This window comes from Rattus norvegicus, chromosome 14 (assembly GCF_036323735.1).
Source record: "Rattus norvegicus strain BN/NHsdMcwi chromosome 14, GRCr8, whole genome shotgun sequence".
In the NCBI taxonomy this organism is placed as follows: domain Eukaryota; kingdom Metazoa; phylum Chordata; class Mammalia; order Rodentia; family Muridae; genus Rattus; species Rattus norvegicus.
The window spans coordinates 62,434,589-62,460,199 of record NC_086032.1 but is presented as its reverse complement, the minus strand read 5'-3'; the positions used below and the strand labels follow the sequence as shown (position 1 = coordinate 62,460,199).

Genomic DNA, 25,611 nt, shown 5'->3' with positions numbered 1-25,611 from the left:
GTCTACCATTACCCGGACATTAGCTGATGGACGAGTTCCAACACAACACTGAATAGAGCAAGGGAATGTGAAGTTTCCCACTTTCACAAATGCACCTCTGTTCAACCAGCTGCAGTGGACACTTTGACCACCTAGGAGTTAGATTCTAGTCTGTGAGGTAGCTGAGATCCATGTGGCTGCTACTTGCCCCAGAGTTAACCTTGTGTGTTAGATTTAAATAGAGCCCAAGGTCTTGAAAAACCTTTACTGTTGGACTGGGTTGAATTGGTTGGTTTGTTTTTCTCCCTTTGTTGATTTGCTGGCAACACTTACATTAAGGCTAAAAAGGTCAAAAGGATAAGAATGTGGTAGTTGGAATGCAGATGGATTGTCAGAACTCTTAACTTCTTGGTGGTGCTATCTGTATCATATTTTGCAGTTAGTTAAGGTGATCTTTGACCTCACAGCAGCACAATAGGTTAGTTGTCTCAGACCCCCTTTGTGAGAACTGAAAATTAGTAAAGCTGTAATGACTGGCGGCTCCTATACTTGAGGAGTAAGTAGTTTGCACAAAGTCACTTATCCAGGAAGTGGTCAAGACTAAGCCACTTCTTTTCTCTTCCAGGTCCTGAACTTGTCTGTTTTACTATAGGAGTCTGTGTTATAGAACAACTACTACTTTGGGGTATTATGTAGGTTCTTCTTAATAGGATTTTTTTCCCTTGATTCTTCATTTTACATTTTTAAATAGGATTTTAAAAATAGTTTGAAACTATTAAAAACTAGCAAAAGGTTTATCATTGGATAATTAACTAGGTTTTTGTTTTATTTATCAAAAGTGTCCATTAGCTCTTTTGTCCACTAATCTACCTACCATTCAGATGTCAGGAGAACACCTTTAATTTTAAGATAGGCTTTTAGATTAATATTGACATTTCTGGTGTCTTAACTATTTTGTTTTTTTTTTCTTTTTTCTTTTTTTTCTTTTTTTTTTTTCGGAGCTGGGGACCGAACCCAGGGCCTTGCGCTCGCTAGGCAAGTGCTCTACCGCTGAGCTAAATCCCCAACCCCTTAACTATTTTATTTATACAAACAAGAACTTTATGTTCTTGAGCCAATAGAGGATGTCATGTATCTGTGGTCTTTATATTAACAATGTCGTTGGCAAAGTCTCATAAACTATGGTGTTATCAAGTCAGTATTCGGTCATCCTAATCAGTGAATGAGATTGTAATAAAGATGACAGTTAATACTGGTATACTAGCTGTGTGTGCTGGGCAGAATTCTCTGCACGTCACTTGTAACGGATGGTAACCAGCTTATGAAATAAGTGCCACTTTGGATTCCCCCATGAAAAAGCAAACTTGGTTAGGTGATACCTGTAATCCCAACACTTAGGTAGGTGAAGCAGAAGGATAGCCTTGAATTTAAGCATAGTGAGTACCAGGCTAGCTAGGGTTGCATAGCAAAACTCTCAAAAACAAAACAAAACAAAACAAACAACAAAAAAAAAAAACCCATAAAACTAAAATAAAGGGTTTGAGAAAGAAGCAGGGGGTAGAGAGATGACTCAGCAGTTAACAGAGTCACTCACATGGTGGTTCACAGCTTCCTATGACTCCAGTTCCTTGGCATCTGATGCAGTCTTTTTATCTCTATAGACACCAGGCATGTACAGGATGCGCATACATACCCATGGGCAACACATTCACATCATAAAATAAACAAATCTAAAATGCAAATAAAGAGGCAAAACGTAACTTGCTGAAGTCTATTGGGTGGAAGGAATCTCATCACTGGTGGTAGGGGTGCCTGATCAGGGATCAAGAGGCAATAATCTTAAGTATTTCAGGGCAGGTCTTTAACAATACATGTTTCCTTTGTCTTGACAGTCCACCATACCTGAACTTTGAAAGTAAGCAATTATGGAACTAAAAATGACTGCTCAGCCTGCCAGGTTCAGAATACAGCTATTGCAAGCTGAGCATGCTGACTCACTCCTGTAATTCTAGCAGGAGTAGAAGGCTGAGGCAAGGAGGATCAGGCTTGGGGTTAAGGCCAGTCTGGTCTATATAGTGAGTTCAAGGCCAGCCCAGCCTAATTCAGCGAGACTCTTCTCTACAAAACAAACACAGTTTTCAGCCATCCTTACCGATTTATTACATAAATGGACATCATTCATCAAATATTTGATTATCTACTGACCACCAGTAGAATGTAAGTCTTGAGGAACCCACAGCAAGTAACCTGTATCAAATGGTGGCCGGTGGTTAACTGCTGTATCTCCACATAGCTTTGTATCCCAGAGGAAGTAGTGGTCACTTAACACAGTTCTGATGAGCTGTGCATGTGACTAGACAGGGAAAGCTAAGGGTTCCTGGGAAGCCTGGAGCTGGGGTCTTAGATGAAAGGGCCAGGGGAGTGGCATCAGTCGAAACCCTTGGGGCATGCTTAATCACCAAACTCATTAGCCCTTTTTCTAGAAAGAACTCTAGTAAGATGTAGGAAAGATGGGTAAAATATAGTCCTAATCTTCGAGGGAGGATGAATTCTTGTTGGTTTATTTAAATGAAAGTATGTTAAGTTACCAAGCCTGCTTATATTCATCTAACCATAAAAGGTAACACGATAGCTTTTTAGAATCCGTATTTTCCAGAGCACCCATAACAGCCTTTGGTGTAATCAAATGGATGCTTCATTAACCTTTTAGATGGCTTTCTTGAGGTCCATCTATGTGCTAGGTACATGTGATACATCAGAAATCAGAACAAAGTTCTGTGCTTTCCCAGAATTCAGGTTATTTTGTTACAGTTTTAAATGTGAACAGTGAATGGGAGTTGTGGGAAGGAAGCTTAGTTTTCTATGGAATCATTAAAGACCATTCAGAGAGTAAGCTGGATGGACATCTTTAAAAGCCAGGAACTGAATAAGGCTGGAACTTGACTACAAGGCCACCACCTCTTAGAGGTGACACAAATAATGCTGCAAAGATAAAATTGAGATTCTCCTTAGAAAATATCTTTTGAGAACCGAAATGGTGTTAAACACTTAATTAAAAATCTTTTATTGAAGAAGAAAGAAAAAAATTGAATTTTCTGACATGTACACAAGTCAAAAGAACAGTTCCTTTAAAGTATGAACATAATTTTAACTAAAAAGCAAAGTCAGCAGGGCTGGAGTGTAGTTTAGTGCTACAAGGGTCTTTAAGTTCAGTCCCTCTCACACCCCTTCACAGAAAGAAAATGCAATTAACTATGTTTTCTACTACTGAAACTCAAACCAGGTGCCAACAACAAGTCTTCCAACCAAATCACCCATAGCACATTAGGCACAAAGCAGCGTGATATCAGTGAGTGTTCAAGTTAAACCCATTACCAGTGTGTATTTAAATCACCGAATGTAAGAACTTGTAGAATGTAAATGCCAAGGAAACAGCTAATGAAAAATTAGCTACTGAAAACTAATTGCTTTGATTTGAATATAGTTGAAGCTGCCTTTTGTCTCATGATAGTTAGGGCCGGCTATCTATCTATCTATCTATCTATCTATCTATCTATCTATCTATCTATCTATCTATCTAACATAAAAGTACCTTTGTAGATTGTGTTGGTGAATCCAGGCCATCTTCAAATAAGAGAATGGGCATTTCCAGTGGGGAAGATGCTGTTTCTTTAAGAGTCTGAGAACATCCTGACTTATTGTACAGAAAGACCTCTTGGTTGATCTGATTTGGATTAAGCTGAGTTACTAAATATTTAGAGAGTGGTTGTGGGTTCCGTGACAGCAAGGAAGAGAGTGTGTGTGATAAACTTTAAAGTATAACCCATGTGTCAGTTCAGTAACATTTAATAGTAACAATGTGCATGGAGTATCCTAAGGAACTGTTGCAGATGGGAGAGACCACAGTGGTCTCAGAGTTGAATCTTTTTAATTAACTAGTAGTGTATGGCAGGGTCCTAAGTAACTAATGATCACTATAAGGCCTCTTCTCTTGAGTTGATATCAGTCTAGAGAGTCTGTGTTCTGCAATGGGTTTCTTAGTTCTGGAAGCCTTATTCTGTGGAGAGACTGGGAAACTGAAGGATGGGGCTGGAGAGATGGCTCCATGGTTAAGAGCATTTACTGCTCTTCTGAAGGACCTGGGCTTGGTTCTCAGACTCATTGCCGTCTGTGATTCCTGTTCCAGGGCCTCCAGGGTTCTCCTTCAGCTTCCATAGGCACCAGGTACTTAGTATACATACATACATGCAAGCGAGACATATAAAATAAAAATAGTTGTTTTTTTTTTTTTTTTAATCTCAAAGATAATAATGGTGGGGGCATTGAATAGGCAGGGAATGAGGCTCTGGTAATTCTGAGCACTTTGGTGTGAGAGGAAGTGGACAGTGAGAGACTGGGGAATACGGAGTGACCTTTGTCTGTGGAAGAACTGTCACAGAAAGAAAGGGGTAAATAGACTTTGGATTTGCTCCAGATGCCAGGTCTAGGATAGAGAGTCAAACTGCAAGAGACTTCATTTCTGGAAAAAGAAGTTTGTGTTTGTTTTCGTGTATACAAAAAATGTTAGTAAGGAAAAGAAATGATATTTCTTTGAGATCATTTTGTTGTATTCCCTCTCAAGATCACTTGCTGGTGATACATTTTGGCTATATTAGTTCCCCAGCACTAGGAACAAAGTTGAAATAAGTAATTTTTCAAGATCATTTTCATTTAGAACCTATCCACTGGGGCTACAGAGATGGTTCTGCTCTTACAAGAGGACCTGGGTTCAGTCCCCAGCACCCACACGTACGGACAGTCAAACACTCATGCACAGATAGATCATATTGTTTAAGGAACCTAAGAAATATCATTTGACTATTGATAATGGTTACTGGTGTCTTTATTATTCAAATAAATATCAATGCCCACTATATCCTGATCCCTGTCCAGAGTCATCAAGGTTAGAGGTCCTCACTTAATTCTTAGTTATTTTCAAGGGACTAGTAAGGGTTGTTTGGAAGGAGTATAGACATGATTAAAATACTTTGCTTATTTTTGGTAGGTTAAGTTGTGTCCAAATAATTCTTTTTGTAATACTTTTGTCAGCAAAGACTTTTTTAAAAAAGTAAATCACATTTTTATTTCTGCCTGAATTGAAGTTGATTGTGTTTTGAAGTTTCATAATAATGTACATAGAGAGTTGAAGTACCTTCCAAATTAAAATGGACGTGGCTTTCGGTTTGTTTTGCATTCTGAATGATTCATTAGTAATTCACCAGCAGGTGATTAGTGACTGCTTATTTATCATGTTCTAGAAACTGCAAGTTCTGAGGACACACCAGAAAAAGAAATCCTTGTCTGCTCAGAGCTGACAAAACAAGTCAGAGATATGCTCAAATAAAGCAGAGATTAACAGCAGTTGGGTAACGGGAAGTAGAGGCCATAAGGACATGGCCTTTTGCTTAGAGTGAAATGGGAAACCCTTAGGCTGTTTGGTTTATGGGATATTATTGTGAATTGGCTTAATTTAATTAGGAAGGAGTTGATAGGGCTGATTTCATTATAGGAGCAGAGGTTATAAGAGTTTGTGTTTTGGATACTTATGGTTGGTTTATACCTCGTATGTGGAGATTGAGAGGGTGAGATCGTTGATGAAGCCAAGGTTTTTGATCCAAGCAACTGGAAGAAGATATCGCATCAGCATAGGGCGACGTGGCTGTATTTGGGAGAGGTGCAGAGATACGGAATTAAGTTCTGAGGGTAGTGAGTCTTGAGCTGTCTTAGCAACCAAGAAAAGAGGTTGGGTACAGAAGTGGGGGTTGAGGGTGGAAGCTGGGAGTGAAGAGTGTTGATACAGGAGAACAGGAGAGCATGCAGTAGACCTGGGTGATAGATACATTGTTAAGTCAGTACACTGGGAGGAGTAGTCTGCTGGAAGAGTGTGGGAGAAGAGCTGTAGAGAACAGAGGGGCAGCTTGATAGAAAAATGCAGTGCTGCTGAGGCAGAGACAGCGGATCCCCAGGGCTCACTGGCTGGTCAGCCTAGGCTAATTGGCAGGCCCCAATTCCCAACAAGAGACACCTGTCTAATCTTAAAAATGTTGGGGTTGGGGAGGTGGTTCCAGTCAGGGAGGTAAAGGGGCTTGGCTGCCATGCCTGACCACCAGAGGCCGATCCCCAGGACCCATGTGATGGAAACTGAAAAGATTCCTGAAGTTGTCCTCTGGCTTCCATGCATGAGAACGGCACACATAAAAGCAATGAATAAATAAGTAAATGAATGACTAAATAAATGTTTAAGGTCTGTGTGTGTGGTGGGGGTTGGTTAGAGAGATAGCTTGGCAGTAGGAGCACTGACTGACCTTCCAGAAAACCTGAGTTGTGTAGCTCTAGTCCCAGGGGACCTAATGCTCTGTTGTAGTGTCTCAGGATACCAGGCACAGACATTTGTAAGCAAAATGCCCATACACACACACACACACACACACACACACACACACACACACACACACAGAGAGAGAGAGAGAGAGAGAGAGAGACAGACAGACAGACAGACAGACAGACAGATACTGTGATTTAAAAGGATCCCTCCTGAGGAACCCATCCTGAGAAACACCCCAACGTTGACCTTTGACCTCCCTGTGTACTCATACATGTACCCAGGGACACACAGGCACCTAGGGTCAGCTAAGAGGATCAACGCTGCTATCTGATGTCTGCTTTGCTGCTTCTGTATCTTACTGTCCTGGGGGTGCTTACACAGGTCCTGGGGGTGCTTACACAGGTCCACAGTAAGAGCATGCACACAGCTGGTCTAATGTAGTGATTGCTGTTATTTCAGAAACAAACACATTCTTGGAAGATCCAGAATTTGCTGATGTTGTACTGAAAGCAGAGCAAGCGATAGAAATTGGAGTTTTCCCAGAGAGGATCTCTCAAGGGTCAAGTGGAAGTTACTTTGTGAAGGATTCTAAAAGGGTGAGAACTTCACATATATTACCCAGACTTTCAAGACACTACCGTAAATGTGAACTGTCTGAGTTTCTGAAATTATCTTCCTATTACATCTGTCTGTTCCCTCTTTTCCAAACTAAAGGTCAGCGGTTACTGTTGCTTTACTAAGTGCTCAATAATAGAGGAGTGGAGCTGCCCATAGCCAGTTGTAGCTTCCGTTCTCATACTCTGTTTAGTTTCAAGCGTTTATCTTGTACCATATTTACTTGAGGATTTGTTAAATGCATGTTCACAGTCCCTCCTTTGTAGCCCTGATACCTACCGTATTGACCAGGTACAGTGCAAGTTGGAACTCTCAAAATCTGTCTAATGTCACTTCCCAATGCTTGATTTAGTTTTTAAGGAATAGTTCAATGCCCCAGGAATATTTTCCTAGCAATATGCCAAGGAAAGTAGGCATGGTGAAGCTGGAAGTCATTGGAGTGAAGCAACTTGAAGTGAACTCTGACTCTGGAGTGGAAAGAGAAGTCGATATGTGCTTTCTCCACTGAGTCCAGAGTTTCTCAGAAACGGTACTGTCCTTTCTAAAAGCTTTCTGTGTGGTACATAACCCATTGTCCTTTCTTCATGAAGGAGAAAGTTTATTTCAACCCCCCTCCCAGTAATTGAAGTTACATTTTAAAAGTGATTTTTAAAGCATAATCCTATTTGTTAAAAAATGAACACAGCCAGGTATCGCATATGTGCCATGCTCAGATCCACATTTTTTCTGTAGGGGAGTAGGAATTTGGAGACAGGGCTGGTGACATCTACTCTGCCTGCCTTGTGAGTGCCAGGCTTACAGGTGTATGCATATTGCCTGGTTTTCAGTGATTCTAGGGACAGAACCCAAGGCTGCATGCATGCTAGGCAAGCCCTCTGCCAGCTGGGTTATACCCAGCCCATTCCACCTCCACCCCTTTTCTTATTGTAGGCACTGTCAGTATTTCAAGTTTTGTTGTTATTGTTGATGATGATGATGATTTTTGGTTTTGAGGCAGTCTTCCTCTGTAGTTCATGCTGACTTAGAACTCATTCTGTAGCGGCAGGATATCTCAGCCTCTCAAGTGTTGGGGGGTCATAGATGTGAAGCCACAAGCCTTACTTCCAGGCTTGACTTCTTAAATTGTTCTTTTATTATTTTTAAGTTAATTTTTTTAGAACTTACTACATTATAAATAAATTATGTTTAAATTATATTTTTATTTTTTGTCTAAGATATTTGAGTCATGAATTTAATAAATACATTTTGCTAGATTAGTACTAATAATTGTAGAAACTTTTAGACACCCATAAACATTTTTTTCTTTTTTCTTTTTTCTTTCTCCTCTTATAACAAGAGTTTTGTTACATGTCTCAGGCTAGCCCAGAACTCACTATCCTTTTGCCTTAGCTAACCCAATAAGTTCTTGGATTACAGGTATGTGCCACCATCCATGGCAAAAATTTTTCTTGCTGGAAGAGAGTTATGATGGGTTCATGAAAAACATATCTGGAAAAACCTTAGGTGAGAGCTGCTGACAGCGTAGATGTTCAGTGTATGTTATTTGTTAGCATTTTTTTAAGAATTACTTGTGTACATAGTATGTGTCAGGAACTGTTCTGAGTACTGGAGATAAACTAATGGACTCCTTGTCTTTTTTAGACTGTTTAGCACAGTGGGGAAAAGAGGTAGTGAGTGAATGTCTTCATTGGATATTTAGTAGATCATAAGTAATACACAGTACTGCTTGCCTTCATCAAGTACAGCCTGAGACAGGAGAAATTCTTAAGCTTGTGAGTTTGAAATTGGGCTGGACAACCTAGCCATAAGGAGAAGGGGGCAAGTGGACTTGGGGAGGGGGCATAATCTAATGTTACTGTGTAAGAGCAGCAACACAGAGCACGTGAAATCAATATGGTTAAAGGGCATGAAGCCTCGCCTTGCTTTCTAAGGTTTGTCCAAGCACATTTTGCAAAACACTGATACATGGGATTGTTGATTTTAGATGCAGTTAGTTCTTAGGATGTGATTGGCATCAGTCATCTTGTACTTGGGAGTTACACGGAAATCTTATTTATTGCCATGCATTTTGTGGATTGTTACCCATCTGACCTTTAAAGACTAATAGGACTTCTACTTTTTCCCCATAGACTATAATTGGTGTGTTTAAACCCAAATCAGAAGAGCCTTATGGTCAGCTGAACCCCAAGTGGACCAAGTATGTCCACAAGGTTTGCTGTCCCTGCTGTTTCGGCCGAGGCTGCCTGCTTCCTAACCAGGGCTACCTTTCTGAAGCCGGTGCCTACCTGGTGGATACCAAGCTTCAGCTGGGCATTGTACCTAAAACAAAGGTAAAGGCGAGCTTGCTTTACATGTCTGAGTTCCTGCACGTAGCTCACTTAATGTGGACCCTCAAGTGAAGACCCCAGTGGCAGAGCCTAGAGTAGAATCCCTTTGTCGTCCAGGGTCTGGAGCAGCTGGTTACGTGTACTTGGGTGTAGCTCCATACAGTAGTGAAGGGAATGTCTGTGTTCCTGGGAGTCACAGATGCTAACAGAAAGGAGAGAGGACTAGTGTTTAGAAAGCACAAAAGATCAGGGTGGATCTCGAGATTCCTTTGACCCTGCTAATGTTAGCTTACTAATGTGGCCACAATATTGCTCTTGTCTTCTTTGGGGGCTGTATATAATTTTACTTGATGCCTTCCCTAAAATGTTTGTTCTTAGTTCTGTATTTCAAGGTTCTTATTTTTTTTCCCGCTGGAAACCTTGCTCATTTACAGTTTTAAGTGGATTTGATGGTCTGTGTGAATAGAAACCCCATGATCTAAACTCTATTTGTCTAGGTGGTTTGGCTTGTCAGTGAGACATTTAACTACAGTGCGATTGACCGTGCAAAATCAAGAGGCAAAAAGTATGCCTTAGAGAAAGTACCAAAAGTAGGTAGAAAGTTCCATCGGATAGGACTTCCTCCTAAGGTAAGTCACTCTATAATACGCTTTGCTTTCAGAGCAGTTGGACATGTACTTCCTAAGCTCCTGGGGTGAGGCATGTAGCTAGACATGGGCACCCTGCTGAAGGCTGTGGAAATACTGAAGAAGAAAAGCCTTTCTCCTCTTGAGCTCATAGTAACAAGGAGTTTCAGTGCAGCTGTGTAAAGATGTTTGGAAGGAGCTCTGAAGGGATAGAAAAAAGATGCCTACAATAGAGTTCCAGTTCCCAGTAGAGCACTTGGCTGGCATGCATATGCAGGTTCTGTGTCAAGTCTTTTCTGGGAGGGGAGTGTACTGAATTAGGAAGAGTGAAGAAGATGTGGGTTAAAAGGCTTCTTAAGTTACAGAAAAGTACAGGTTAGACATAGAACTAGTTTCCAATCTCAGCCCTTCTGGAAACAGTTGCAGTGTTTACAAAATGAGATGAAAACCATGCCATCTTTCAGGTTGCTAGGCTAAACTGAAGTCATTCGCATCAAATAGTTGGCACATAGCAAGGACACAGTAAGTGGTAGTTAGGTAGTTCCGTGTGTGTTCACTTCGAGCCAAATTTATTATTTACCTTTTCAACTAAACTCAAAGGTCTTTGGTCACCTAGCTTAGCAAAGATGCAGAGAGCTAATGAGAAGGGCATTCTAGAAAAATTCTTTAGCATTTATTTTTAATATATTTGGCTTATAATAATTTTATTGTTTCTATGCAAGTGTCTAAGATTTTGAGTAAAAAGTGATTTTAACTTGTTTTTCTATTTAATTACATTTCAGGCAGTCAGTTTTGAACATTTTTGCCATTTCTTTGGATGAGCTAAAATAAGTGTGACTAAAGGAAAACCTAGGAAGTTAAATTTTCTAACAAGCGTGTGTAGTGTTAAGCCAGTGAGCAGGCTTCTTCATGGCAGTGTATTTCCTTGCATTTGTCAGGAAGGATAGGTTGCTCGTTATTGTGCATCATTGCTGATGAAATTTGTATTCTGACACAACTTATATAGCATTAAACTCGTAATTTTAATAATAAAAATGCATCTTCAAATGGGCATATCTTCAAGGAAAAGACTCTTTTAAAAGCCTTTGGAAAGGCCACAATCAGTTGATTAAATCTTTAAAATGTATGACATGATTTCTTATTTGCCCAAAGAATCCATTGTATTTTAATTTTTTTTTTTTACTTGAGTTTTGAAAAGAATACAGAAACACCGCTTCAGTGAGAAAATTGTACTATCGTGAAATAACCAAGACACTGTACCTGGTCTCTCAGTTAAAGTCATGTTGATGCCTATTTTAGCAAGTAACCTTCTTAAGGGTGTCACCTTCAGGGCACATTTATTCTCTTTTTTAATTTCCTAAAATAGCTCTCTAAAAGTCTTAGGTTGAGGCTTTTTTAGTTGTTGTATGTTTAAGCTAATATGTCAAATGATAAACGTGGCTTATCTAGATTAATGTTCAATGCTATTTTTCTTGCTGTGCTTATGTAACAACTGAGAAACTTAAAAAGTAATGCCTTTGTGCTTGTACTTTTCCTTTCTAACTATTGTTCTTGAAATTATAGATTGGTTCCTTTCAGCTGTTTGTGAAAGATTACAAGGAGGCTGAATATTGGCTTAGGAGGTTTGAAGCCGAGCCTTTGCCCGAGAACATTAGAAAACAATTTCAGTCACAGTTTGAAAGATTAGTGATTCTGGATTACATCATCAGAAACACAGGTATGGCTTCTCTCACTTGCTCCATCTCTTTAGCTGTAAACCAGCTTCTCGTTACTAAAATCAAAACCATAAATATTGGTTCAAGACAGTCCCAAGGCCCAGTACTCTTTGGTCTTGAAAAACAGGAAGAAGCACTGACCTTCCTGGGCAGGTAGTCCCGTGTTGAGGGCCTGATTCATACTGAGACACATGGAACACTTCCTGTCCCCTCAGGTGGAGTTGCCTAAATGCAGGACAAAGCCAGAGACTAGAAATGCCATCTACGTTTATGAAAAGATTCTTAATTTGATACTGCATAACTATCATGTCGTTTGTGAAGCAGTAAGCTTTTTGTTTGTGCTGTGAGGGAGCCATGATGTAGGTATGTCAAAGCTCTGGTTCCCATGACACTCAGGTCAGTAATTCATGAGAACTTATTCAACAGATATCTTTTTAGATGCCATCCAAGTTGGGTCCAGTCCTGGGCTTCAAAGGCCTCCTGGTGATTCTTATGCATTCTGCAGCTTGGGAACAGCTTCAAGTTTGTTTTTCACCACTTAACATTAGCTTCTCAAAAGCATCATATAATTTTTCTCAATTTGACTTTCTTAATTAAATGGTCTTAAGTTAATATTAAAACTGGTCCAGAGTACTCAAATGTTGACATTGGATGAGGCTGCTTTGAATGTGCTTACCAGCCAGGGTGCATGTGCTTTCTTTCTTACTCAAGTAAAAGGCATTATGTCTGATTAAATTAACCTTGATCTAGCCATTGCCTTTACCTTACAGGGTGGTTCTGAGGGTCAGTTTAGTTAGTATAGGTAAAACACTTAGAACAATGATCTGTCACAGAGAAAAGTTTAGTAATGTCAGCTTACACTGACAGTTTTTTTTTTAAGTTGTGTTAAATCATAACTTTTCTGTTCTTAGGGTTTTTATTGCTGCAATGAAACACCATGAGCACAAAACAAGTTAGGGAGGAAAGGGTTTATTTGGCTTACACTTCCATATTGCTGTTCATCATCAAGTGAAGTCATCAAATGAAGCAGGGACCTGGGGGCAAGAGCTGCTACTGAGGCAATGGAAGGGTGCTGCTCACTGTCTTGCTCTCCATGACTTGCTCAGCCTGCTTTCTTACAGCCCCATCAGCCCAGGGATAAACTACCCACAGTGGTTGGGCCCTCCCCCAACAATCACTAAATAAGAAAATGCCTTACAGCTGGATCTTATGTAGGCGTTTTCTCAACTGAGGTTCCCTCCTTTCAGATAACTCAAGTCTGTGTGTCTGAATGACATAAGACTAGTCATAGCATATCTGGGGGGAATCTGCTACAGAAAAGCAAGGAAAATCTCAAAAACTTGGGGATTAGATTTCTCCCCTTAGTACGAAGCCACACTATCTGTAAGTATCAACTAACAGACTTATTTCTTTTGAAAGACAGGGGAAATGATAATTGGCTAGTCAAATATGACGAGATGAAATATGCAAAGAAAATTGAAAGTGAGGTAAGGAAATTTAGTGTGTAAAGTATGTGTTCAGTTTACATAATAGATTTCTTGAACTTGTTCTTTGCGTTGTTGGTGCCGGTGATGGGGGGTTATTTGTGTAGTTTGTTTTTTTTTTTTTTTTTTATTTTTTTTTTCGGAGCTGAGGACCGAACCCAAGGCCTTGAGCTTGCTAGGCAAGTGCTCTACCACTGAGCTAAATCCCCAACCCTGGTTATTTATTTTTAACGCAGCGTCTCACAGAGCCTCAGCTGGCCTCAAACTTGCTCTATAGCCATAGTTAACCTTGAACTCTACTCTGTCTCCCCAGTGGTGGATTACACGTGTACATTGCCCACCCAGATAGAGCCTTGGTTTCCGATCCCTTTCCTCTGTTCTCGTCTTCCCTTCTTTTGTTCATATTACATTTCCTATGTGTAAACACAAGTGGGGGCTTGTGTGCAAATACACTTGAAGGCCAGGGGTCAACTTGGGATGTCATTCCTCAGAAGCCATCCACCTTGCTTTTGAGACAGGATATCTCACTGGAGCTTGCCCAGTAAGCTAGGCTGGCTGGTTATTGAGTTCCTGGGGCCTGTCTGTCTGCCTCCTTAGCACTAGGATAGCAGGTGTGCACTGCCATACCTGGCTTTTTCATGGGTTCTAAGTATAAAACTCAGGGTCTCAGGCTTGTGCTGCAAGCATTTACCCACAGAGCCATATCCCCAGCTCTATACTACATTCCCAGAACAAAGACCACTCCTCTTTCCTCTTTCTTTTTCCTCCTTCCTATCTCTTTCATATGTGAATTGGAGACCTGAGTATGATGTACACTCAGTACTTCTATAAAGCTTCAGACATTTTTAGAAATACCACCTTTACCCTCCTTTTATGTAATAAAGGCTTCTGATATCTAGGGACATGTGAGTATTTACTAATTCTGTTTCTTCTGAGTATTTTGATTCAGTGTTAGGTAATAATGACACTATATACTAAAATGAAATATGTTTTACTTGTGACTCATATCTTCTGAACTTTTAAAGAAGTACTTCCACTTATGACAAACGGTTTAAACTTACGTAGTAGGTTGTATGTTCACATTCTCTACAGATCTCAGATTCATTGCTATCAGCTGGTTACCTGTCTCAGTTACTGTTCTACTGCTGTAAGAGACACCATGTCCAAAACATCTTAAAGAATAAAGGATTTATTAGGGGCTCGCAGAGGATTAGAGTCCATGACTGTCATGGCCGGGAGTGAGATATCAGGTTGGCAAGCATGATACTGGGCAGTAGCTAAGAGCTCGTATCTTGGTCCATGAGTACAGGGCAGAGAGAGCTAACTGGGAACCGCATGGGCTTTTAAACCCAAGCCCAGTGGCACACTGCTCCAACAAGGCCTCACCTTCTTATTGTTTCCAAACAGTTCCGCCAGCTGGAACCAGGTTCTCAAACACCTGAGCCTATGGGGGCCATTCTCATTCATAAGTTCAGATTTCAGATATTTACATAAGGTACACTTTTAGGATAGTTTAAGTTTAAAAGAATATATAGACTTGTAGACTTAAACAGTCTTGTAGACTGTTTAAAATACTTTCTTCAATATTTGATCTTCACTCCCAAGTTAGCACTTAAGCTGTTGGCGTCACTTTGCAATGTTTGTACTGTTAAGTAGTTATTCGGGAAATTTGAAAATTGGTATGCATAGTGCTTAGTAATATCAAAAGACAAACTTTAGTCATAAAGTAACTTAAAAGTACGCTAGTAAAAGAAACTGTTTTGGGGCTGGAGAGATGGCTCAGTGGGTAAGATCACCATCTGCTTTTCCAAATAACCTGTGTTCAACATCCAGCCCTCACATGTGCCTTACGGTCCTCTCTGTAACTCCAGTTCAGGAAGTATGTCGTCCTCTTCAGGTCCCTGCGTGTGCTGTACATACATGGAAGCAAGACACCCAGATACATAAAATCAAATATGTTTTTACAGAAAAGCAAGAGTAGGCAAATACCCGGCATGTAAGCAATGGGGCTGTATTGGAGACTCTCTCTAAAGTTAGCATTGTCCAACTTTTCTCCAGAGAGGAAAAAATATGTTACATAATTTACTAAATAAACATGTAACCCTAATTTTTAAAAGTAACAATTATGAAATGTTTATTGTTTTTGAAGACTGTTTCTTGTATGATTTTCCCATTCTTGCTGGAAACCTAATTTTAATTTTATAGATTTTCAAGAGAGCATACACTTAAACCTCAATAAGTATTGTTTGTAAACTGATCATTTTGAAATATTTTTATAGAATCTTATCAATAGATCATTTTTCTCCTCTTTAGGAATCAAACTGGATCGATGATAAACAATTGCTTATTAGAATAGCTGCAATTGACAATGGGCTAGCATTTCCCTTCAAGCATCCTGATGAATGGAGAGCATGTAAGTGTTTAGAGTTCTCCCAGAGAGGAAGAGCTCAAAGGAAAGCAGACAACGTGTGGTTCACTGCGGCTCAGTTCTAGCCCTGGAGCTTTGAGGATATAGTAACTTGGGTCTTGCTGTTGTTTGTGTACTTCTCTGGATGAGCTGGTTTGGTTTGGGCCTTGGAAATAAGTTTGGCAACTCTAATTTCTACGGTATTAATATAGGAGTGATCTATCACACGGTCTTGGTAGATTTCTATGCTGATGTTTTGGGCCTCATTCCTTTAGCAAGATTCAGACCCAAGTGCCACTTCCTGTCTCTCTTGCCGCAGAGTTATCGTTTTGATACATTAGGAGCCAGTTTTGGAACTTTTTTGTTTGTTTCATTTTGTTTTTCTTACAGGGATTTTCTGTGTAGCCCTGGCTGTCCTGGAACTCCCTCTGTAGACGAGACTGGCCACAAACTCAGAGATCCACCTGCCTCTGTCTCCCAAGTGCTGGATTAGAAGCCTGAGTGATCACCACCTGACTATGGGATATTTTTGTTGTATTTTAAATTGTTCTTGAATTTCTCCTCTTCCTCTTCTTCCTCCTCTTCTTCTTCCTCCTCTTCCTCTTCCTTCTCCTCTTCCTTCTTTACAAGATTTCACCGTGTAGCCCTGGCTGGCCTGGAACTCACTCTATAGGCAAGGCTGACCTTTAACTCAAGAGATCCATTTGCCTCTGCTTCTGGAGTGCTGGGATTAAAAATGGGTGCCCCACACCCAGCCATTGTTAGCATTTTCATAGCATCCCTTAGTACTGTTTTCCAGTGCACTGTGATATGATGTAAGAATACGACCTATGTGAATATTTTTCACATTGTTAGTAGTTTCTTCGTGATTGTAAACATGATCAATATAAAGGACTTTATTTGAAATAATATGGGCACAAAGTTTCCTATGTTTATTCATTAAAACTTGTTAGTTATTAGTTCTAGAATGCCCTCAACTTGTCTTTAACTTAGTTAGCTTTTGAGAGGCTAAAGGTGATTTTTTTAAATGAATTTCTTCTTTTGACTTTTTGTTTTATATGCAAAAGACCCAGTGTTTAATATTCCTGGGTTCATTTGTGTAAAATGTAATACACTTTATTATTCTCCGTGGGTTTGTATTTTCTCCTGTTGTAATGTTGCTGCATCACCTTTCATTTTGTCAGCATTTACTGGTTGTTATTCTCTACTTTTGTTTTTAATGTCCACCATTCTGTTTTAGGTATATGACATAAGCATCAGCTGGTTTCTTTTAACCCAGTCTGAGGCTTTAATAGGTAGCTTAAAGTGTTGGTAAATTTGAAGTTACCTATTTTTTTTAAATTTAACCTAAATTCTAATTTGTTTGCTTTACTTTCCCTGTGTTTTGTGGAACTTATTCAAAATGCCCTGTGGTTGCAGTTTGCATTTTATTTTTCCCACTAATCACTTGAAACCTATATGCAAATTGCTTTTTTAAAGTGGTAGGTTTGTAAAGTTCCCATAAAACATCTGGGAAGTTTTGCCAAACATGCAGTTGGGGATCAAGGGTCTGGAGCTTACAGAAGAATTAGTATTGAGGGTGTAGGGATGTTTTAGCTGTCATCTTCATAGTGAAAGCCATGGCTTTATTTATTGTCATCCAGGGAAATCATGGAAAACAAATACCATTGCCTGATACAATGCCAGGACCATAAATACTCAATAAAAGTTTGATGAGTGCCCAGTGAATGAAGGGAAAGGGGGACTAATAGAGTCTTGGGAACAGTAACATTAAAAGAAGGCAGAGAAAGCCAGCTGAAAGGGGGAGTACCTTCCTTACAAGACAGAAAGAGAACTAAGAGAGTGGTATCCATAAAGCCACAATGGAAGAATTTCATAATAGGGGTGAGACTCGGCACATCACTGAGGCTGAGTAGCCTGACTGCACTTGGGCTGTGAGAGGTCCTTAGGCAGGCCCAGAGGAGCTGGAGGTGGTGGATGATGATAGCGGAAGTTGAAGGACAGGGTTTGGAAGCAGAAAGAGACAAAGAATAAGGGCCTTTTAAATGAAATTGTTAAGAGAATGGAGAGAAAACAGTAGCTTAGAGGAATGTGGGCCATACATGTAAAACACAGAGTTTAAGTCTCACACCAGGCAAAGAGGTAGATACAAGTAAGGGATGACCCTAAAGGCAGTTGACTCTTCTTCTCATTGCCGTGACCAGATGCCTTACTGAAGTAATGTAAGGGAGAAGAATTTGTTCTGTCTCACGGGTAAAGGCACACAGTTCATCTGTATAGGGAATGAATAGTGGAGACATTAAAAGCGTGAGGCAGGCCTGTGCCCACATGGTGGTGCTCCTATATTCCAGGATCCAAGAGGCAGAAGGAAGTGGATCTCTTGAGTGCAAGGCCAGCCTGGTCTGTATAACATGTTCCAGAATAGGTAGGGCTATAATAAGAAACTATTGTGGGGAAGGGGGACAGAAGCATGGGGCAGATACTTTACATTTTTAACCATTTAGTTTAACTATAATTTCCTATCTCCACTCCTGTAGCCCTACATCCACTGTTTAGACCCCATGTACAGAGCATCTTCAAATACCAGGTGTTGAAACGCATGATGTTGTGAGGGGCATTTCACATTCAGACTGTAATAAGTAGAGTTACCTGGTTGGTGATTCTGGAATCTATCGTGTCTCCTCCTTTCCTGAGATTCCACCGGGCTACTAATCTTCCCAGTCTATTTCCTAATTACTTAAAGTTTTGGAACTTCCTCTGTGTACAAGTTCCTCAGATCCTGATCATTTGTAGTTATGGAAGATAGGTTCTCATCCATGGGACTTAACCTGGGTGTGTGAATGATTACAGGTTCCCACCACTTTCTTAACCCCAAATGTGATGTGTTCTGATACGGTTTTTTGAGATAGGGCCATTTGAATTAGACTCATTATCAGATCCCACCTCTTTATTGTGCGAAGCTGAGAAACAAGTCCAGACGAGACCTTCTGTGCTGCGGCATCCTGACTGGCCATCGGAGCTTAGAGTCTGAAGAGCTCATATTGTAAAGAATGATTGTGTTCTCAGAGTTTCTTTTTCCTTTATTTGGGAGAAGCTGGGAATTATAGGGAAGAACTAGGTAAATGTGAGTCCCAACAAGCTGTTACTCATTCCTCCCTCGTGATTAACATGTGTTTCCCACTAGATCCATTTCACTGGGCTTGGCTCCCTCAAGCAAAAGTTCCTTTCTCTGAAGAAACTCGAAACTTGATTCTACCCTTTATTTCTGACATGAACTTTGTCCAAGACTTGTGTGAAGATCTTTATGAACTTTTTAAGGTAAACATGATTAATTGGGACAGTGTTTCAGCTTCACAGGTATACATTTACTGTTTTCCATGTTAAATTTTATTTATTTCTGTGTTGCTGAGGATTGAACTGAGGGCTTTTGGCATGACCACTGAGTTCCCCCTCAGCTCTCATACTGTTTTGAATGACCATTAGGACTGTAGGACAGGCTGCCATAAGAAGGGGCCACAGGCTAGGCCACTCATGCAGTGCCCAAGTCTTCCTCAGTTTGGGGGCTAGAAGTCTGAGGTCAGCTGGGAGCATGGTCAGCTTGTGTTCATTGACTTCTCATTCGTTACATCCGCACATGCTCTGTGAGAGCAGGCTAGCTCTAGGGCCGCTGCTTCTACCGGGATTAGCCCCATTCCTGGGAGGTTCACCTCCATGACTTGATTACCACTCAGAGATCTCTTGTCCAAATGCTGTAACATCAGAGGTGAGAGTTCATCACACTGGAGACACGTAAGCCTTTTTTCCATAATAAACACCATGCTTTCTTATATTTATATTCAACTCTAAACATATAACATCCCTGCAACATTATTTTAATCATCTAACTATTGGTGAAAAAAATGTTGAGAAAAATCAAGTTCATTGCCCAAATTTGGAATGTAAATAAAGATCTGTCTTACATCAGCAGCTAAAAAATATTATTTATCATTTTAGTATATGGATGTTTAGTCTGCATGGGAATCTGTGTCCTGTGGGAGGGAGTATGGGGGCGTGGTACAGGGACTGGAAGAGGCTAGAAGAAGGTTGTGAACAACAGTGTAGGTATTAGCGATCAAACTGCAGGTACAGCCACGATTTTCATTTCATACCCATAGTTTACTCTTGGCCAGATGGACACATGTATGCGTAGTTCTTAGGGAGGAAAAGATAGACAAACGTTTTCCCATACGTTAGTTTTTAGAATAATTAGTTTTGATTGCCAAAGAAAATAAAGACTTTAAAAATAGGCCTACATTTAACCTCATTTGCTTACTTGTCCTAATAGCATAATCTGACACAATAGAGAGGGATTAGCAATTTTGTTTTTATAAATCATACATTGGTAAAGTTATATTTACTAAGTATTAAATCAAGACTTTTTTTCAAGCTGGAAATTTACAGAATTACTCTTTAAATTGTAACGTGTGTTTTGTGACTTGATAGGATTTAATTCTTATAAAAAGCCTGAATTCATTGACTCAAATTCTTTCTGGAAAAGTAGGAGGGGGTATAAGCAAATCTCTTCCGTTGTTCTGGGCCTTTCCAAAACTACATCAGATTAAAGCAGTCTTTTCTCCTGTTTTCAATAGGGAAGCTTTCTTACGGCCTTATTTACTACGTGGAAGGGTTGGTTTGTTTAAAGTTTGGGATTTATTTTAAAGGTGTTGGTGTTGGGAATTATACTAACCTCCTCCGCCCTTTCTGTAACAGACTGACAAAGGATTTGACAGAGCTGCTTTTGAAAGTCAGATGTCTGTGATGAGAGGCCAGGTAGGTCACTGTTTGATATTGTTTGTTGAGAAGAAGGTCTCCTTTCCAACTTTCCCCACTGTGACATAGTGTGGCTCCTAAAGCCACCTGTCACGCTGCACCTAGATCATTCAGGTAGTGGTGCTAAAGTTGATTTAAGTAGCACTGCATCTCTACTACCCTATAAATTAGCTATTTTTCCCTTGTGTGTTGTTTGTTTAGCCAGTTGTTTGCTCAGCGTAATTGCTTCTGCCCCTTTAAGTGCTCCACATGGAATCTGGCTTGCACAGTGCATGTGGGCAAACATTCTCTCGCTGAACTACATCCTCAGCCCCATTCGTCCCCATTTTGCTGACTACTTTCTGTGTGTTCCTAACTTTTTCTTCCTCAGATACACCTGTGTGAACATTTCCATACCAAATTCTTTTGCCAGTAGGTAATTTTCCATCTGGAACACACACAGTTTTTCTAGAGCAGTCGCATCAGTAAGGTTGAATGCCCACAGTGAGAGAACTACATCATTTCAGCTCAGTCTTGCACTCTCCCTCAGCATGTGGACCTGAGATAGAGGCTCGAGGTCTGATGGCATGGGCCTGAAACTCATGCTCCCTCACATGCAATACCGTCTGCTTCAGCTGATTTCCAGAAGGAAGATTAGAGATGAAAACTGGTTTTAGTGACTCCAAACTAATGTTCTCATCCTAAAAGCATAGATTTAATGTACTATAGCTATTTGATGCTGGGATGTGGCAGAGAAGAGTGTGAGTTCGGCCCTGACTAACTGGTAGTGGTACAGTAGCAAATGTAATGCATCCGGTATCTGCAGACTTAACTAACCAGAGAGCTAGAGTGCAGAGCCCTAAGAGCCAGGGTAGGAATCCCTGTGGAAGAGATCGCATGAAAGAAGAGTTGTGACCGAAAGGACATAATGGAGGGGGAACTCTTACCCTGGGCTGCTTCTGTGCACTCCCTGAAACTGTGTGTTGGGTGAGGGCAGGTAGGACTCAGCAGCAGGATCCCTAACGGTAGAGGCTGTGGAGAGGTGAAGCAGACAGTGTTGTCCATGTTCTTCACAGTCGAGCCAGGGCCAGGGAGCCCAACTAGGAGGCTGCTGTGTCAGTGGAAGGGGGAGGGGAACCAGTGGTTATGCTTAGATAGCAGAGGGTTATCCTCCCCAAATGGATTGGAACTATACTTACAGGTAAAAAAAATTAAACAGTGAAGACCTGGTTTGACTTTTTGCTTGAAACAAATTCACTTGGCCTATGAGTGGGTTCATCTTCTAGATTCCTGTCCCTGAGTGTATAGAACAGTCTGCTTGTATCCTCTGGAGCTCTGTCCAAAGTTCTCAAGCAGACACCTGAGACCAAGCACTGCAGATGAATAACTGATGATGACGTTTGATAAGCAATGACAGTAAGAACATGAAACAGTTATAAAATATACTGAAACGTACAAATGGCCTACTTTTTAAATTTTCCTTTCAAAAAATTTAAACTTAAGTTGACCGTGATAGGTAACTGTAACCCATAGATTAAGAGGGAACTTTGTGTAGCACCATTTTAAGTTAACACTGTTATAAACAATCTTGTAAGTTTCATTTATGGATTGAAGTTTACACGTGAGGAATTTAAAAAAACAAAACAAAAAAGCATTGTATCTGCCTAACATTGAGTTCTGAAGTTAGATAAGGCGGTTGGTATCTTTATTTATAACCTTTCATTAACAAAGTAGTTAACTATTAGAAAAATAGGTACAGTAGAACTGGGTATAACAGTGCATATTTGAGATCAGTATGGACCACATAGCAGGATCTTATTGGGGGTGAGGGATGTTTACAGGACAGGTCAAGATCTGAAGAAAGAACAAAAGGGTGGGTAGTATTTGATCACATAATTTGACTTGATATCCTGATTTTATTTCCTCTTTTGAATATGTTTATGATTTCTGTACATGCATGTGTGTTGATATGTGTACACAGGCACACATGTGTGCATGAATGTAGAAGCCTGAGATAGACATCAGGTATCTTCTTGGTTACTTTCCTCCTTACATATTGAGACAGGTCCTCTCCTTGACCCTGAGACTGTCTTTTTCCTAGTCTGACAAGCCAGCTTGCTTTGGAGCTCTCCCTCCCATCTTTGCTTTTCTTGCATGTAAAGGTGGGCTGTGAGCCAACCTTGCTCTGTGTGGGTTCTGGGAATCCAGTCTCTGTTTGGTCTTCATGCTTGCATAGCCAGTGCACTAGCCAGTGAACCATCTCCCAGACTCAGTTTTTTAGTTTTAATTTGATTTTAGCTTTCTGATACCCAAAAGGCATAATGTATTTTGACCATGGATCTGATTATGTAGCTCTCTAATTTTAGCTTTAAAAAAAAAAAACTGCCCTAAAAAGGAATTAGTCTTTCTTTTAAACTAAATTTCCATTAGAAAATGGTGCTCATCAGTAAGGATGTGTTCTACACAGAGCACCATCGTCCCATCTCTGCCCTGAGCCAAGAAGCCTGTGCTATTGCTGTCAGCTCATGTCCTCTCCAGTGCTTGTTTTGTTTTGTTTTTGTCTTGTGGTTTTTTTTGTGTGTTTGTTTGTTTGTTTGAGACAGTCTTTATAGCCCTGATTGTCTTGTAACTCATGTAAACCAAACTGGCCTTAAACCTACAGGAGATCCACCAACCTCTACTTCCAGAAACTATCTCATAACAAAACTAACAGGAGGGGCCAGGCCAGGCATGGTGGGAGGGGCTAGGTGTGGTGGCACACTTCTTTATTTCCAGCAGAAGCAGAGAGATAGATCTTTGTGAGTTTGAAGTGAGTTCCAGGACAGTCCGTGAGACCAGTGAGACCTAGGTGTCAAGTCTCATCTGGGTGAAAACCTCTGGTCCCCACATGCTGGAAGGAGAGAACTGATTTCTGCAAGGCGTCCTCTGACCTTCAATATATTTCTGCAGTAGTTGCACACATGATAAACTAAATATTTTTTAAAAGTTGGTTTTAAAATCAACATGTTGAATATTGTGAAGTTAAGCAGAAAACCCATATCTGTGGTTTTATGTATGCAGCATGGTGGTTTTGTCTGCTGAGCTGTGAAGAAACCAGTCATTGCCGCTGTCTGCTTTTACCATTACCTGTGCTGAGACTAAGGTGGCAGTGCACGCCAATTGGAATAGAATGTTAAACATTTTGTTTATTTATTATGTATGAGAGTACACCATTGCTGTTTTCAGACACACCAGAAGAGGGCACCAGATCCCATTACAGATGGTTGTGAGCCACCATGTGGTTGCTGGGATTTGAACTCAGGACCTCTGGAAGAGCAGTCGGTGCTCTTAACCACTGAGCCATCTCTCCAGCCCCCTGGAATAGAATTTTTAAAAGCCCAAGTTAATTAGAAGAAACTAGTCAGAACTCTTCTGTAGTCTTAGTGGTCCACATTTTTAGGTTCATGGTATGGACATTGCTTATAAACTTAAAATTTGTAAGTTGTTACATAATAGCCTAGAAACTTTGAAAGACATTGTAAAATATAATCTAACTACAATTGTTAGTAATGATTTACATCCCTGATATATTAAATAGCTGAAATAGTTGAATCTAGAAATATATCTGATTTATGCTATTCAAAGTACCATCAAGTTTGCTCACAAATGTCTTCCTGTTGAGGCTCCTGCTAATCACTTTTTCATAAGAACTGGGGGGTGCATAGCGTATGTATATCAGATGTTTTTTTTATACCTGAAGGGGGGCGTTAATGACATTCCTAAAATAGAAAATAAGGAACATTTTCTACAATGCAGGAAAAAGGGAGATGAATCATGACCGTCTGTCTATGGTGTGGACACAGCACTGTGGAAGTAGTGGCAGGTGGAAGTCTGAACACCTGGTCTACATAGCTAACCTCCAGGAAGCCAGGGCTACATACAGAACGAAAGAAAAGACTGAACAAAGGATAGCTGGCACAGTGACAAGCACCTTTAATTCTAGGATTCAGAGGCAGAGCAGGGACGATCTTTCCAAGTTTGAAGCCAGCCTCATCTACATAGCAAGTTCTAGGTCAGCCAGACCTACAGAAGGAGACACTGACACACTGTCTACATCCCAACTATATGAACAAAGGGTAAATTAGCTATGAGTTGAAGTTCATAGACATTCCTACATGCCCCAAAGTAGAGATTCTAAGATGTTTTGACTGAGCACAGATTATATGTATTCACACAGTAATAAACAAGTAAAAGTATGTGTGCGTATATATAATTCTTATATACACATCATCTGTATCCATACATATTTATATATTACTTTTTCTTATTTAATTTTCCTATTTGAAAGTAGGGTTTAAAGACTTTTATTTATTTATTTATTTTTTTTTGGTTCTTTTTTTCGGAGCTGGGGACCGAACCCAGGGCCTTGCGCTTCCTAGGTAAGCGCTCTACCACTGAGCTAAATCCCCAGCCCCAAGACTTTTTTTTAAATGGGTGACTTTCTGACTTATCTCCTCTACTTGGGCCTGCTTCATGTTTCCCCTTCGAATGCACAATTTACCTATTACTGTTTCCTGATCCTTTGTCCTCTGCTAAAATGAAGGCAGAGAGAAATTATGTGCATTTATTTCAGCAGTCGTCCCAGCACACAGAAGAAAAGGCCTTGGAAATGGTAGGAAGGCAATAACTTCATTTGTTGAATAAGTGAGTCATAAGGCAAGCATTTAATACAGTATTTAAGTTCTCTGTCAATGGATTGTTTACAGCCTTTTGATTTCTTCAGTCTGATTTCACTGCTGCTGGACATCGGCACATTCTGCAGTGGGTTAAAATTCCAGTTCTAAAAGCTATTTAATTCTAATCTTGTGTATCCATGTGTATTTAAGTGTGTCTGCATCTGGTACATATTTACAGCACTTACTCCAAATCGATGAGAGTCTTCCGTTTTTCCACAGATCTTAAACCTCACTCAGGCGCTGAGAGATGGCAAGAGTCCTATGCAGCTGGCACAGATGCCATGCGTGATCGTGGAGTGCAGCAAAAGTGGTGGCCAGGGGCGTGTTGTACACCTGGGCAGCTCCTTTACCCAGACGGTCCACTGCAGGAAGCCGTTCTTTTCCTCCTGGTAGCAGATGTAAAGGGAACAGCTGTGTGGTGTTACTGTGCTGATAAAATATTAGTGACGTAAATCTCTGCTGCTGAGGGCACTAGTCGCCAAAACCTCAAATAATTCAAGTCTTTAAATATATAGAAAATAATACTATATTTTGAATGTAATCAAAAGTTTACGATTTTTTGTCCAAATATTAAATTTCTATTTCAGGGAA

General features: G+C 40.3%; 1 protein-coding gene across 3 annotated transcripts in view; it reads left to right on the top strand.

Annotated features, from left to right (window-relative positions):
- Positions 1-25,611, top strand: part of Pi4k2b (phosphatidylinositol 4-kinase type 2 beta) — a 26,919-nt gene extending 1,308 nt beyond the window's left edge. The window contains 9 exon segments of one of the 3 annotated variants that reach the window (NM_001005883.1): positions 6,803-6,939; positions 9,088-9,288; positions 9,783-9,914; positions 11,475-11,628; positions 13,046-13,113; positions 15,424-15,523; positions 18,702-18,835; positions 20,267-20,326; positions 25,240-25,611. In NM_001005883.1, the coding sequence (NP_001005883.1) occupies positions 6,803-6,939; positions 9,088-9,288; positions 9,783-9,914; positions 11,475-11,628; positions 13,046-13,113; positions 15,424-15,523; positions 18,702-18,835; positions 20,267-20,326; positions 25,240-25,413 (1,160 nt within the window). In that variant the 3' untranslated portion in view covers positions 25,414-25,611. 3 annotated transcript variants of the gene reach the window in all.